The sequence below is a fragment of the Ciconia boyciana genome, chromosome 1 (assembly GCF_034638445.1).
Source record: "Ciconia boyciana chromosome 1, ASM3463844v1, whole genome shotgun sequence".
Taxonomy (NCBI): Eukaryota; Metazoa; Chordata; class Aves; order Ciconiiformes; family Ciconiidae; genus Ciconia; species Ciconia boyciana.
Window position 1 is genome coordinate 124,896,114 of NC_132934.1, and position 13,046 is coordinate 124,909,159.

The 13,046-nt window shown below is 36.1% G+C and overlaps 1 protein-coding gene across 2 annotated transcripts in view; it reads right to left on the reverse strand.

Annotated features, from left to right (window-relative positions):
- Window positions 1-13,046, reverse strand: part of USP9X (ubiquitin specific peptidase 9 X-linked) — a 107,628-nt gene that overhangs the window by 22,836 nt on the left and 71,746 nt on the right. The window contains exons 25-30 of one of the 2 annotated variants that reach the window (XM_072848101.1): window positions 11,901-12,026; window positions 9,054-9,220; window positions 3,191-3,299; window positions 2,448-2,594; window positions 2,181-2,327; window positions 1,149-1,356 (exon numbers count right to left, since the gene is read on the reverse strand). In XM_072848101.1, coding sequence (XP_072704202.1) covers window positions 1,149-1,356; window positions 2,181-2,327; window positions 2,448-2,594; window positions 3,191-3,299; window positions 9,054-9,220; window positions 11,901-12,026 — 904 coding nt within the window. Of the gene's footprint in view, window positions 1-1,133; window positions 1,357-2,180; window positions 2,328-2,447; window positions 2,595-3,190; window positions 3,300-9,053; window positions 9,221-11,900; window positions 12,027-13,046 lie in introns of both variants that reach the window. The other variant, XM_072848090.1, reaches the window with a different exon arrangement.

Genomic DNA, 13,046 nt, shown 5'->3' on the forward strand with positions numbered 1-13,046 from the left:
CTTATTGTAAAGAATTTCTCCTTTATGTTCAATTTATATCTACCCTCTTTCAGTTTAATCATTGCCCCTTGTCCTGTCACTACAGGCCCTGATAAAAAGTCCCTCTTCATCTTTCTTATAAGCCCCCTTTATATATTGAAAGGTCGCAATAAGGTCTCCCTAGAGCCTTCTCTTTTCCAGGCTGAACGACCCCAACTCTCTCAGCCTTTCTTCCCATATCAGCTCGAGTTTGGTGTGTGTGGTCCCTGTTTTGTGTCCCCCTGCCTCCCCCACCCCTTTTGTTTCCCTGTTAATATTACAGCCAAAATGGTTTGGCTATCCCATTCAGGGCTGCAGAAAATCTGCTCCTGTTTGGTCATTTTTAAGAAAGTCTTACATGCTTTTTATTGATAACAGCATCTGTGTTAAGCACATGCCTTTTGCCATCCTTGTGAAAATTAGCCCAAATTTAATTTGACTACAGGCTTTTGAAACACTAACATTTGAGTTTTTGTACATACAGCAATTGCTCTACTCTTTCTCCAGTGAGAAGGAGAAAGTTCTTTTAAGTGCAGAGCTGGGCTGAGACAAGGCCAAAACTGAGAGAACAAACATTTGAGAAAGGACTATGATAAGCAAAGAATGAGTACAGAGCTAAAAAGGGAAACAGGACAGTGGACCTGTGTCTGTGTGCAGACAATGATGACAAATTAGGTGAGCAACCAAGAGACTGGCACTAAAACTAAGCTGAAGATACCTGATGAGGTTCTGGGATTGGTCAGGCAGAGCCTGAAATGATGAGACAAAAGTAGAAGACACAGACCAAATGAGGTTCCTGGGAGCTGCTATGGACAAAGGGGAGTGGCCAGAAATCAGGGTAGGAGGGGTCAGACTGTCTACGTGACTGGGGCTGGAACTTGGATGCAACCAAGTAAAGCAAGTCAGTATATTTACTGCATATAGAACAACAAATAAAGGCTACACTAACAAACTTTTCTAAATTTTGAAAGCCTGATTTTGCAACATTAAAAGCAGCCACAAACAAACCACAAACTAAAAAACCCAGCATCTAGTTCAGTTGATAATATAAACAAAACCTATACATAACAGATACAGTAAAAAGTAGAAAAGAGATAATTAAAAATATTACATACTAGTGATTGCTGTACCTATGTAATACATTTCAGTCAAGGTGTCTACTATCTGTTTGAGATTTCGAACACATCCAACTGCTAGTGCAACTAGTAGCTCAAAGCCAGCATTAATAGTAGCTGGTGAACTACAGACTGGTATGGCCTGCTCAGCAGGCAATTCTCCATTTCTCATGTATTGTAGATAAACATTGGATGCCGGAAAGATGAAATCATCTATCAACTCCTGAAAAAAACAAAATAAAATAAATCACCTGTTACTGAAGAAATGCACACTATTTTGTAACCAAATAAGAGTTATTATATAAATGAATGTCTGAGAACCAGAGGAATACTTAAAAAAAAAAAACCCCAAGAGTTAAAATTGAGACTAACACCATAACGAGCTTTTAAATTTAGAACAGAGTAACTCCTTCCTAAAGTGGTTCCCTGCAAATCCACCTCCCTCACTGCAAGTTAAAAATAAATCTGTATTATTGCTGATTGGTAAAAATTTTCTTTTGCCAAACCAGTATTATCTACAAAGCTCTTTATCAATTAGTGCTGAAAAAAACAACATTGCTGTTGTATAATATCAGAGGTACAAAAAAACCCACATCTGATTAAAGAGACGCTCAGATGTCATGCATTTGTTCAAACCTGCCATAAACATTAATAGCACTAATTAAGAACATGTGGAGAAAAGACAATACAGGTAATGTAATGAAAGAAAGCAGTCCTGTACAGGACTATCCTGTATCTAGCTCACTATCCTTGTATGATGTTTGCCAAGTCTTGAACTAACAGCTCACTAGGTCACAGCAACTCCATACACAGTGCTTCCAAAGAACAAGAATGTTAAGTACTCTTATGAATGAAATGTGTGATTTAAAAAAAAAATTACTTTTAAAGAAAACATTAAACTCCAATTAGAAGCCCTTGTCAAACAGTTAAATTGGGACCTTTTATGGTTACAGACCACAAAATGCGAAGCTATTTATTTGTTTTAGCTATTTATAGTTTAAAAAAAAAAAATCTAAAAACTCCATAGGTCAAAACCCGTGAACTTACTTTAATGAGATTAGCACCTCCTTTTTCACAGCCAATATGGTATTTCTTCTCAGGTGTCTGGAATGCTAACAACTCTTTTGTTACTCCAAGGTGACCCTCTAAGATAGTTTCTTCAACACCTGTTTCCCCTGTTCTTTTTACTTCATCCTGCCATTTAAGAGAAAGTTAGGATACTCTAAATAATATTAATTTCCAAGCTTAAAATTGTACTTTACAACAAAGCAGCAAAAAGCTTATCATCAGAAATAAGTTGATCCTAAAACTTACCCTAATCCTCTTAAGCCAGTCAATTTCATTATTGAGAAGAACTTCAGCATTGGGTACGTTAATATTACTGTTGTAAGCATAGTTAAGAAGATGTCTTAAGAGAGTAAAGTAGTCTCCAGAATGCTTAGCTCTCTCTCTTGCAGTACTCTATGTAAACCAAAAACAAATGATATATATTTCACACACTCTTCTACTTATAGCGCAACACTGAGGTATTTTCCCTAAAACTGGCAGTGAATATGAAAGAAAAGAAGTGTAAGATCATTTTTAACATTTTAGAAGTTTACAATTGCATTTAGCTGTTCATTAATTACTTCTGGACTATTTTAGTAGCAATTTCTATACCTGAATGGAAAAGAAACAGTGAAGTGATCAAATGTTCAAGAAAGCCATGAGTACGCAGAACTGAAAAGCCCTGGCAGGCCCAGTAAAAGAAGGCAATAACTATAGGTCTTTATCTAATCTGCTAATGATTTTTACTTGAAGGTTAGCATTCACTGAAGATCAAATGCATATATTAAAGTTTATTGTTCATGTTCTTATCAGAAAATGCAAAAAAGTCCCTTTACCCCTCATCTAACTCAAATTGAAATAGACTGTGCTGCTTGCCTATAGGTCAAAAGGAACCTATATTTTAGTGACTACTGTTAATAGCAATTTGCCTTTTCTTGTAGATATTTTGTCTTATTACTTTTTACAGAAATTCACATTGTACTGAAGCCTTTAGAGCTCTAAAAACTTACCCCCAGAACAGTAAACAGCAGGGTAATGAAGAAAAGGAGAGGTCTCTGCCCCATGCAACACCTGGTAGCCATTAAAAAGAATTGCTCCTGTGCCATCTGACGAACAGTTCTGGAAATTATTTAATAGAAACATTAAATACAATCTCCCTATCCAAACAGGACATTTAAAAAACCCCAGTTAAATTTGTGCTTATCTGCTTAATGCCATTTTCTAAAACTGCACATAAATTGGAATACTTCATTCACTACCCATCATATTGTTTCTCCTTGTAGTGAAATTTTAGACACATGAATTACTATTACAAAACCTGTTCCACAAATTAAATATTTAAAGGTAAAATAAAAAGAAACTTATCAGCACCTAACCACCAAACATTCGCAATTGCCAGCAAACACAACAAGCAGTTTGCAACCCTATAGTTTGCAATCACCATAGCAGTTTGCTAAGCATCTACGCAGTGATCAAAATTTATCATTAGTAAGAAATGAGAAAAGATGACTACCTGAAAAGTCAAGTGGCTAGAATTAAAGGAAATTTTCCATTTAAGAACTTAATCTAACCATTGGAATAACGTGGGAATGGACAAGCTTAAGGGAAAAAAAAATTAAGGCAAACCCTATTCTTTCAAGTTGTAAGATTAATTGTCTGAGCATTGTATCTTGCTAAAACTGTTAGAAACAACTCTGCTTGGGTGGGGAGAGAATACAAATGAATGCTGTGCTTTATGAAAGTATCTCAACATATAAGAAACTGAATTTTACAGTGTCTTTTTGGTGTGGCTGTCATTTTCTGCCCATGAGGTCACTGTGGAAAGCACACAAAAGAATCGTATTTCCTTCAGAGTTCTTTCATGTGCAGTTAACTGTGCTTCAAAGACATGCAAGAATGACCATGAGGTCAGAGCAAAGATGCACCTAGCTGAGCACCCCATCTCTGGTATACACCTAGGAAAGTGCACAAGAAGAGGGAAGCATGCAGTGACAATTCTCCAGAATGTTCTCTCAGCTTCTAGTGATTTGTGGTTCAGGAAGACTACCAAAAGCAGTATTTCATAGCCCTCACTGGACAAGTTCATGAAAGAAGCCCTCAAACTCTTTCCAAACTGAAGGTTTACACTGCTTAAATGTTATGCTCAAGAAGTTCTTATACAAAGAAATACTGTCCTCTATTTATTCTCCCTTTGCTATTTCTGATTTTAAAGGTCTCTGTGGTATTCTCCTCCCACCATTTATCTCTTCTCCAATACGAAGTGCCCCAAGCTATTCAGCTGTTTCTCAGATGGAAATAATTTCAGAGCTTTGATCTCCCTTGTCACCCTTCTCTGATCTTTGCAAGTTCTACTGCATTGCTTTGAGTTGCAGAAGACCGTGGGGTGGAGGGGGTCTGTTTTGTTCTTAATAATAATTGACATTTTATGGGATCTGATTGCTGAGCTCATGTTTTCGTAAAACTTCTCACAGAAACTTCTTTTACAATGCAACCCTTCAATTGCTTGGGACACATCACATAGACACTCCTAAGGTTCACGCACTTAAAGGCAGAATGAAATAGATAAAGGTGGTATTTTCCTAAAGTGAGAAATTTGACCAAGGAAACACGTACTTCACACTGTTATCTCTCTAAGGAGTATGCAGTATTTGAACACATGTATATTTTCGTGAGGCTATAACAATCTAAGAGCTCTTAAGGAACCATGGGAGGGATGCAGCTGCCTAAACACAGGCATCTAGTGCCATGTTAGACACCATGACAACAGCGTAGAGCTGGCAGATAGGACACGAGATGCGTGACGAACTCACACTCATCCGGTGAAACAGCTGGAGGTCAAATGCCTCCATTAAGGCAGGCAACCTGAATCCCATCCTATTGGTAGCTCCAGGATACAGACTTCTGTTTAGTTAACAGAAGTCAGCCTCCTCAATGGGTATAAGCGCCATTGCTTTATATGGGCAGTAAGAATCTTTATTTATTTGGGCCACGCATGTATCAACCACCAATCACTTTGTAGCCATCAGCGGAACACTTCTGGGTTCCAGGATCATTTAGGACCAACTGTTCAGCTATCTACTGTTGACTCAGCCAGTCTTGTTCAGGGGTCACCACTATAAAATCAATTACCTTGGAGAGCAAGAACTGCTCCAGTATTTAGTATTAAACATTTTGCATTCTGTTCCTCAATTTATAGGTAGCATGGTTATGCTATGAGGAAACAGCACAAGTCCCATATAATCTCAACCTCTGAAAGGAACAAACAAAACCCACCAATCCATCTGATCTTCTCCAGAATGATCATATTTGTGAGATCTGAACTTGATCATCTTCCTTGTCTTTTATGGAGCACCAAAAACATTTTCTCACATGCATATTTTTGCTCACATTGTTCTCTGATTGAGGACACGAGATAGAGAACAATAGCTGAAAATGGAAGGATATTCAGAATTCTGTCTGGTATTTGCTAAACTTTCTCTGCACTGCAAACACTAGATTTGTTTCTACATTAATTCAGAAAAGGAACTTTTTTAGCTTAGTTCAACTTCACTGTCTTAATTTTCAAAGTGGTTTTCCGTTTCTACTCACATTTATGCTACTCTAACCATCATGTAATAATGAACAGTTGCATTCTAAGTGAGATTATCATATACATCAGAAATTTTACAAGTATATGAGAGAAAAGAGGTTAGCTTCTTGTACTGACAATATGAATCATTTTTTCCATACAATAAATTCAGCTCATTTCCCATTCTGGTGGAGAAAGCAAGCAGAGATAAGGAGCTGAGCAGCAGTCCACTTTTATAAGAGAAGCCCTTAAAAATGTTATCCCCTCTGACAAAATAACCAAACAAACCCCATCCATTAATGCTACTCTTATTTTTAAAGGGCAAAAGGCTATCATACCTGGAGAATTAAGCCACTGCTGTTCAGACTTGGGCTGACATGCCAACGGGACACATCTAGTTTCTTCCAATATTTTAGGAAGAAAAGTACAACAGTCAACTATTCCCTAGGCATAACAATGTGAAATAGTTGGGATTCAAATTCAGTCAACAAAGCTCAAACCAGCAAGAAGAGTAACCATTGGAAGAGACTGGCAAAACCATGACAGATATTCCCATCTGTTAATCAAGACCGTAGGGTTTGCTAAAAAGACCTTCTACCTTCATCACAAACTGCATTAGATAGAACCTGCACAATGAAACTCAGAGACAAAACTGTTTAAGACCTATAGATTTAGAAGTTCCCTATTTGAACCAATAGTTCACTTCCTTAGGGAAATATGACCAGAACAGAAAAATCCTCACAAAGAGCATCTGCAGTTTTTAAAGACTGAAAGAGCGGGAACAAGTCATCTTTGGTGTAGGTTTGTCATTGGCGCTATTCTGTTTGTAAAAATGGAACACTGCTATCTTGCTAGGAACTATTTTAATATTTTACATTGTGCTCTAAATGTAAAACAAAGCAGACTAATTATTTTTTGTAACCAATTAACAGTTAAATGTACTTATTCTATGTTTTGGTTTTTTTTTTTTTTTAAAGTAAACATTAACACAGCTATTCTGTGAGTTCTTGCAGCAAAAAAGGCATTATGGGCACAGCATTTTTAGAGTGGGAAGGATCACAAAATACATTCATAGTAACAAAAGAATATCCCAGTATTTTCTTCTTTCAGTTATTCTTGATGACAAAATCTTGGCCTATTAACCCAAACTGGTGAAAGTGATAGCAAATAAGAAATTTTTAACCCTGACACCTGATAAATGGTGGCAGAGAGAAAAACAAAGGAAGAGAGATACCTAGCTGTGATGACAGCTTTCCAGCCCATGTAAAGTGACAAGAATCTCAGTCTGTGATATTCAAAGCTTAAAGAAAGGTTTTAAGACCATTTCATGAGAGACATGTCATACAAGAAGCAGCCCCAGAAGTTTTTATATTGTAATACTGCCAATAAATAAGCACAGAGATGACACAGATTTGGCCACTATATTAGATAATAATCTTTAAGTTCTCCAAAGTTATTATTTGTGCATACACATTTCTTATTTACAAACTAAACCTGAGAACTGCTCACTGAACTTAATACACAAATAAATACTTCTGTCTGCAAAGTGGTGATACAAACATTAACTGAAATATAAACAAATGCTGGTGAACACTTGAGAAATGTCACCTAAATTCACAGTACAATGCCAGAAAGTCAGATAACTACAGTGAAATTTATTATAAAAATTATCACCTGTTACTTATATTTGTACAATTAAGATCATGTAGAAAAGCCACAAATCCAATAAATGTTTGGACCCACATTAAAAAAAATTAAAAAAAAAAAATCAAAGGATGGGGCAGCACTAACAACTTGCCCATGCTATTCAGCTGTACTGATATTCCAAATTTGACATGTGGCCAACATACACTTACTGTCAAAATAGTAACTTGATATCAACTGTTGACAGTTTTAAAAATAAAATGTAGTGATTTCTTACTCATCAGCCTTGAAAGTTACCAAAAATAGTGAAAGACAGCTTGTTTCATTTAATGTGTAAGATTACAACATACATTTGTCAGCATGTTTTGTTAAACTTATTTAACTTAAGTGATAACAACAAGCTTCAGTGAAGCTGAAAATTCAACATGCTATATCACAGGTTGCAAACTAATAAAGCTTGTGGGATTCTGATAATAACACTCCACAGTTTCACCAATGTGTGCAAGTAGTTCATTGTAAAGAGATACTCTGGTTATACTATTGATCCTTTTGTTATGGTGAATATTCCTGAACATAACACTTTTCAACCTGTTTTATCCAGGAAAGTAAAAAACCCAAAACATGGTGCTGAAATTCTGACCCCAGTCATCTTGGAGCACCACAATCTGTCTCCATTTAAAATGTACTGAAAGGCTTAGACAGCTTCACTTATTTCTGATCTCTGTCATTTCTCAAAGAAAAGTTAAAATATCATGGAACAGCAGCAACGATATCTTACAAAAGTAGAATTAAACCTTTAGTTACAGTTCCAAAGCACTGGTAACTAAGTTTAACAACAACATAAAAAAACTTTCCACCTGGATGGCTTCTAAAAATACATACCCCAATACTTCACATCACAATTTCAGGTGGGCTAAAAGTCACAAGACACGCATCATACAGATGCTGTACCGTGCAGATGCTGTCTAAGGAGAACTGTAGGAATAGCCTGGATAACAAGAGATCCCTGAACTCTATAGCACGACTGCAGGGCAACTGAACCATATAGCTCTTGGCAGCTCCTGCTGGTTTTCCCTGTCTGTCTGTCCCACAGCAGTGCTAAGGGTTCCACCAAGACACTGCTGCTGCACAGGGTGACAGCTCCAGTGCGACAGCTCTACGTAAAACATGTGAGTCACATGAAGAGTCACAAGTGTTCCACTCCAATGCAAGAGAACCAAAGGATTAAGCCTTAACTTCCCCCTCTCCTCAAACTCCTAGCTCTGTATCTTTCCTATACTTTTTCTAATAAGTAAAGTTCTTCTATACTTAATTCACTTAAATATTCTAATGTACCGAGTATTCACATAATTTCTGAAAAACATAAAAGTACATGTTATTTTATTCTAAATAAGTTGTTCTAAAGCCATCAGTAGAATGTTATCAGGCATCCATCTGGCTTGACAATATCCTCCTTATGAGTACAAAGAAGATGGGACTGATATAGCTACCACTTTAGGATAGGTATCCAAATTACAGAATTATATTGCTAAACAATAAATTAAGACAACTGAAAAATCACTTAAATAAGAAGTCACTGTTCTGCGTTTAGGCTTTACATAAATTTTGAATTGTAAAATAACATATGTGATTAAAAAAAAAAAACAACCACCAAAACTTACTTGCTGTGACAGTGCAATAGCAAATCAATGATAAACGTCTGCCATGCCTTTTCTTTACTGAGTGCATCCAGTGCCGTTGGAATCAAAGCAAAACACAGGGTCATCACTTCCAATGCTTCACAGCAAACTTGTTCATCTTCCATGTCTGGTTCATTTCCTGCATTTGTCTGTGAAAATAAACAAGAGAGCACAAAGTGGGTATAGAAAAAAATCCCAAGAAACCCAACTGGCTCCAAGGTATACACACTAAATACAAACACAAACCACAAATTTGTATACTAAGTGATTATCAGTGCCAAGTATTTTATGCACTCCACTCAGATGTGATTCAAAGCACTATGTGGGATGACCTGAACTTCCAGTACTGTGCTTCTCAAAGGAGGATTCCAAGCACGAACTTAAGGAGCCAGAAGTTAAATAGGAAGCTTATAGGCAAAAGTTACATCAGTTAGTACTGTTGGGTTTTCTTGTTGGTTTGTATTTGGGTTTTGTTTGCTTGGCTTTTTGATTTTTAAATAAGATGCTTTTCTTCACTACTCAGAACCTGGAGTTTAAAAGCTTTGGAAACAGTTACTATTTAAACAGAGAAAGGCTGTAGTGCTGTATAACTCGTCAAGTCGTCCAGTTTTACAAAGCTTTAATACTCACAACTTATTTGACCAAAAAGCTTCTTAATACTGCTAGAATTCAGCACTTCGCTATTTTTCAGAAACATGAAACAGCTGAACCAAGTTTCAAACATAGTTGCTGTAGTGACTTTTGAAAGATGAAAGGGTAATATTTCTAACTGGTATATGTTATTCTTTCAATTAAACACCTGAATCAAGTGAGTTGATTTTGGTGCATTTTTCCAAAATAAATACTTTGAGAAAAAAGCAAGCCCTCTCCACCATCTAAGACAAAATTAATTAGCTTGAAGAAGTTCTGAAGAAACTGAATGTGAGCAGGTTGCAATCTTAATTCATCAGTAATCACAGCTGCAGGTTAGCAACATTAACCAGAAACATAAAATAAGTATGTTTTATATATGGAAAGGTTATCAAGATTAAGTAGGCAGAAAGAAGGGATTACAATGCAGAAGAGATAACTAACTGTAAACGGCAGCAGAAGAGGACAAAGTACGTCTCAGTCTGGCAACAGACACTACTTTGTCTTTGCACAACAGCTAAAAATCAGAGACAGTCGCTACCACTGCAGTGGGAGGATGTGGCAATTCACATCTCATGAAAGTAAAAGCAGAATGCTTTCAACAAGTTCAGGACTGCACCTGCTCTGCACTGAAGCCCTGTTTAGAGAAAAAAGTTATTTCTGCATGGGTGCAGGGATCTAGTAGAAAGGCAAATGCATTTTATACTCAGCGAGGCACTTCCCTATACTCAGGCACCAGGAGCTGACAAGCAGGGTCTGTACAAGCAGCATACTTGCAGTATTTCAGATGGGTATGAGCCTTCTCTGAGCTACTCAGAAAATGGCGGTTTGACACCACTGAAAATCGCACACAGTCTTCTTCAACCACTGAGAGGAGTCCCATACCACAATTTTTTGAGGCAGGAGGCAGAAGAGAATCCACAAAAATTATGCTCTCAAAATATTTTATCTTGACTTTAAAATTTAATTGAATTCACCAGTTAAGTTCAGAAGCTTCTTAAAGTGCTCAGAACATCCTTTCAGAAGTCATACTTGATGGGACTACTCTGAAGTGCCTCTTAAAAAAAACATTTACCATAGTCACCTTTGATGTTTTTAGGAATCCTGACACGTCATTCCCGATTCCACAAAAACCAGTCTGCTTTTGTTGTTAAACTAACATTTAATGATAAATCTCTATCCCACAGGCTTAGCAAAATGCTCCCACAACCTATGAGTTAAAAGTCTAAGGTTTAGTGGTCAACTTAGAAAACTGAAAGCATTTTCCTTAAAATACTTTGTCCTCTAAGCCAGTGTTTGCCAGTACCTGGTTTATGCAATCTTTATAAAACTACCAGAGGAGTTACTTCCTCTCATCTATAAGGAAACGCAATTCTTCTAAATTAAGAACGTGTCTTTTCTCGCATCACATGCCTCTATTTCTGCGATACTTTCCTCTCTTTTAATGTTATTTTAACAAAGGGTACTTTATTCCCACTTTTTATTAATTTTGCAATTTCTTCCTCTTTTTAGTTTCCAATTTTTCCCTTCAATTTTTATTTCCCTTTTGCTTAGGATAAACCAAATGCAGCTGCCATTTATTACAAATGTCCATATAAGTGTCAATAAAAATAAATAATACACACACACAAAAAAACCTTTGAAGGATGATTGATAATGCACAGCTTAAATTTCACCTATTTTAAAACTTCAATTGTTTGAAAGTATTTTTATAGACCTTAACTGTACAATTTTTGCCCAGAAAAATGTCAGAAAAGAACATTTACATATATTTTCCTTTAGGTGTATTTTCTCTAGTGCACCACTACTCTTAAAACATCAAATGTACAGATATAAGAGCACATCTTCATGTGCCTGGACTGTCACCCTAACTAAACCACTTTTTACATGCAAGTTATATCACCACCCCCCGACAAACCACCCAACCAAAAAACCACCAACTTATTTCATGAAGAAGTCATTCTTAGAGCAACAGAAGCAGATGCCATTATACCATTACATAAGCTAAATGGAAAGCTGTTGGAATGGAAATATTCTTCCTCTAATTGATAATTTAAGCACAACAGCTAATACACCAAGAATAAAACTTGCCTATATATTCCTTTCCCTATATATTCCTCTCCCTGACCTGGTTGACGCTGTTCCTTTTGTAAACAAAGGAACAGTTATAGAGAAAAGAAGTTGCTTAGGAATTCTTACCTTTTCATAGATTTTACTAATTTCCTCATTCGAGCTGAAAACCAGCTGAACTGACCCACAACCTGACGCCCAAACAATTTTTTGTACTGCCCTAATAACACAGATATCAGGGATGTATTTTGAAGCCTGAAAAAGAGAGAAATAAACCAAAGCAACATTAAAATGCAGTTGCAAATAACATTACAATGGATTCTAAATTCTCACATAGAAAGTTTACAATTTAAAAATTTAAAATTTAACAAAGAATGTGTCCTTAAATTGAGAAAAAAAGATGTTGCATCTTGAAAAGCATTTGTACTTCACTTATGTAATATTTCATTTTTAATAGAAAGTAGCATGTGTTTTAGATATAATACAGAATCTTAAATCTTAATGCTCCAAGTACCAGGAGTTAGAAGAAAGTGAACATTTTTGATAAATAACCAGCAACTCTTTGATTCCAAGTAAGATTTAGCAGAAACTACCAATGTCAATGCTAAAACATTCTTGTTTTGGGGAAAAAAACCCAACAAACCACCAAGCATACATCTGGAAGGCAGCTAGCCTCTTAAGTAATGTAACAAGTTGAAGTTATTTTAGGGTTTGTCCCCCTCATGATATTTATTGTGCTAGCTGATAGCTAGACAAACTAACGCTTATCAAGTATGTGATTAATATATACAGGGATTGTTCTATATTCAAGTTATACAGGGTTTAAAATTAATAAGAACACAGATCATGTGTCTTATGAATGTAGACTCACTCTTCAGTATTTTCGGCATGATCAGAGTTAACATCCAATAGTTTCTACTGATATACAAACATTACAAAACATACTACAACTGCCATTATTTATAGTTTGCATCAACTTTCAAAAAAACCCCAAACCTATCTGGAGTCTATATTCAAAGTAGAACTGTGCAAAAAATGGGCAATCTTTAAAAGCAGATGGTAGACAGTTCTCAAAAATTTCAAATGTCATTTTTCTAATGCTCAGACTTAATTAAAAAAAAAGATTCTAAGAAGCTTAACTAATAAGCTAGCTGCATCAGGAAACCTGAACAATGTGTACTCTTGCTACCAATAATGGACTTTAACAGTAGTTACAATAAAAACAGGTATTTCACCTTTGTCACAGCAAAGTAACCTTACTGTAACAGCATCACA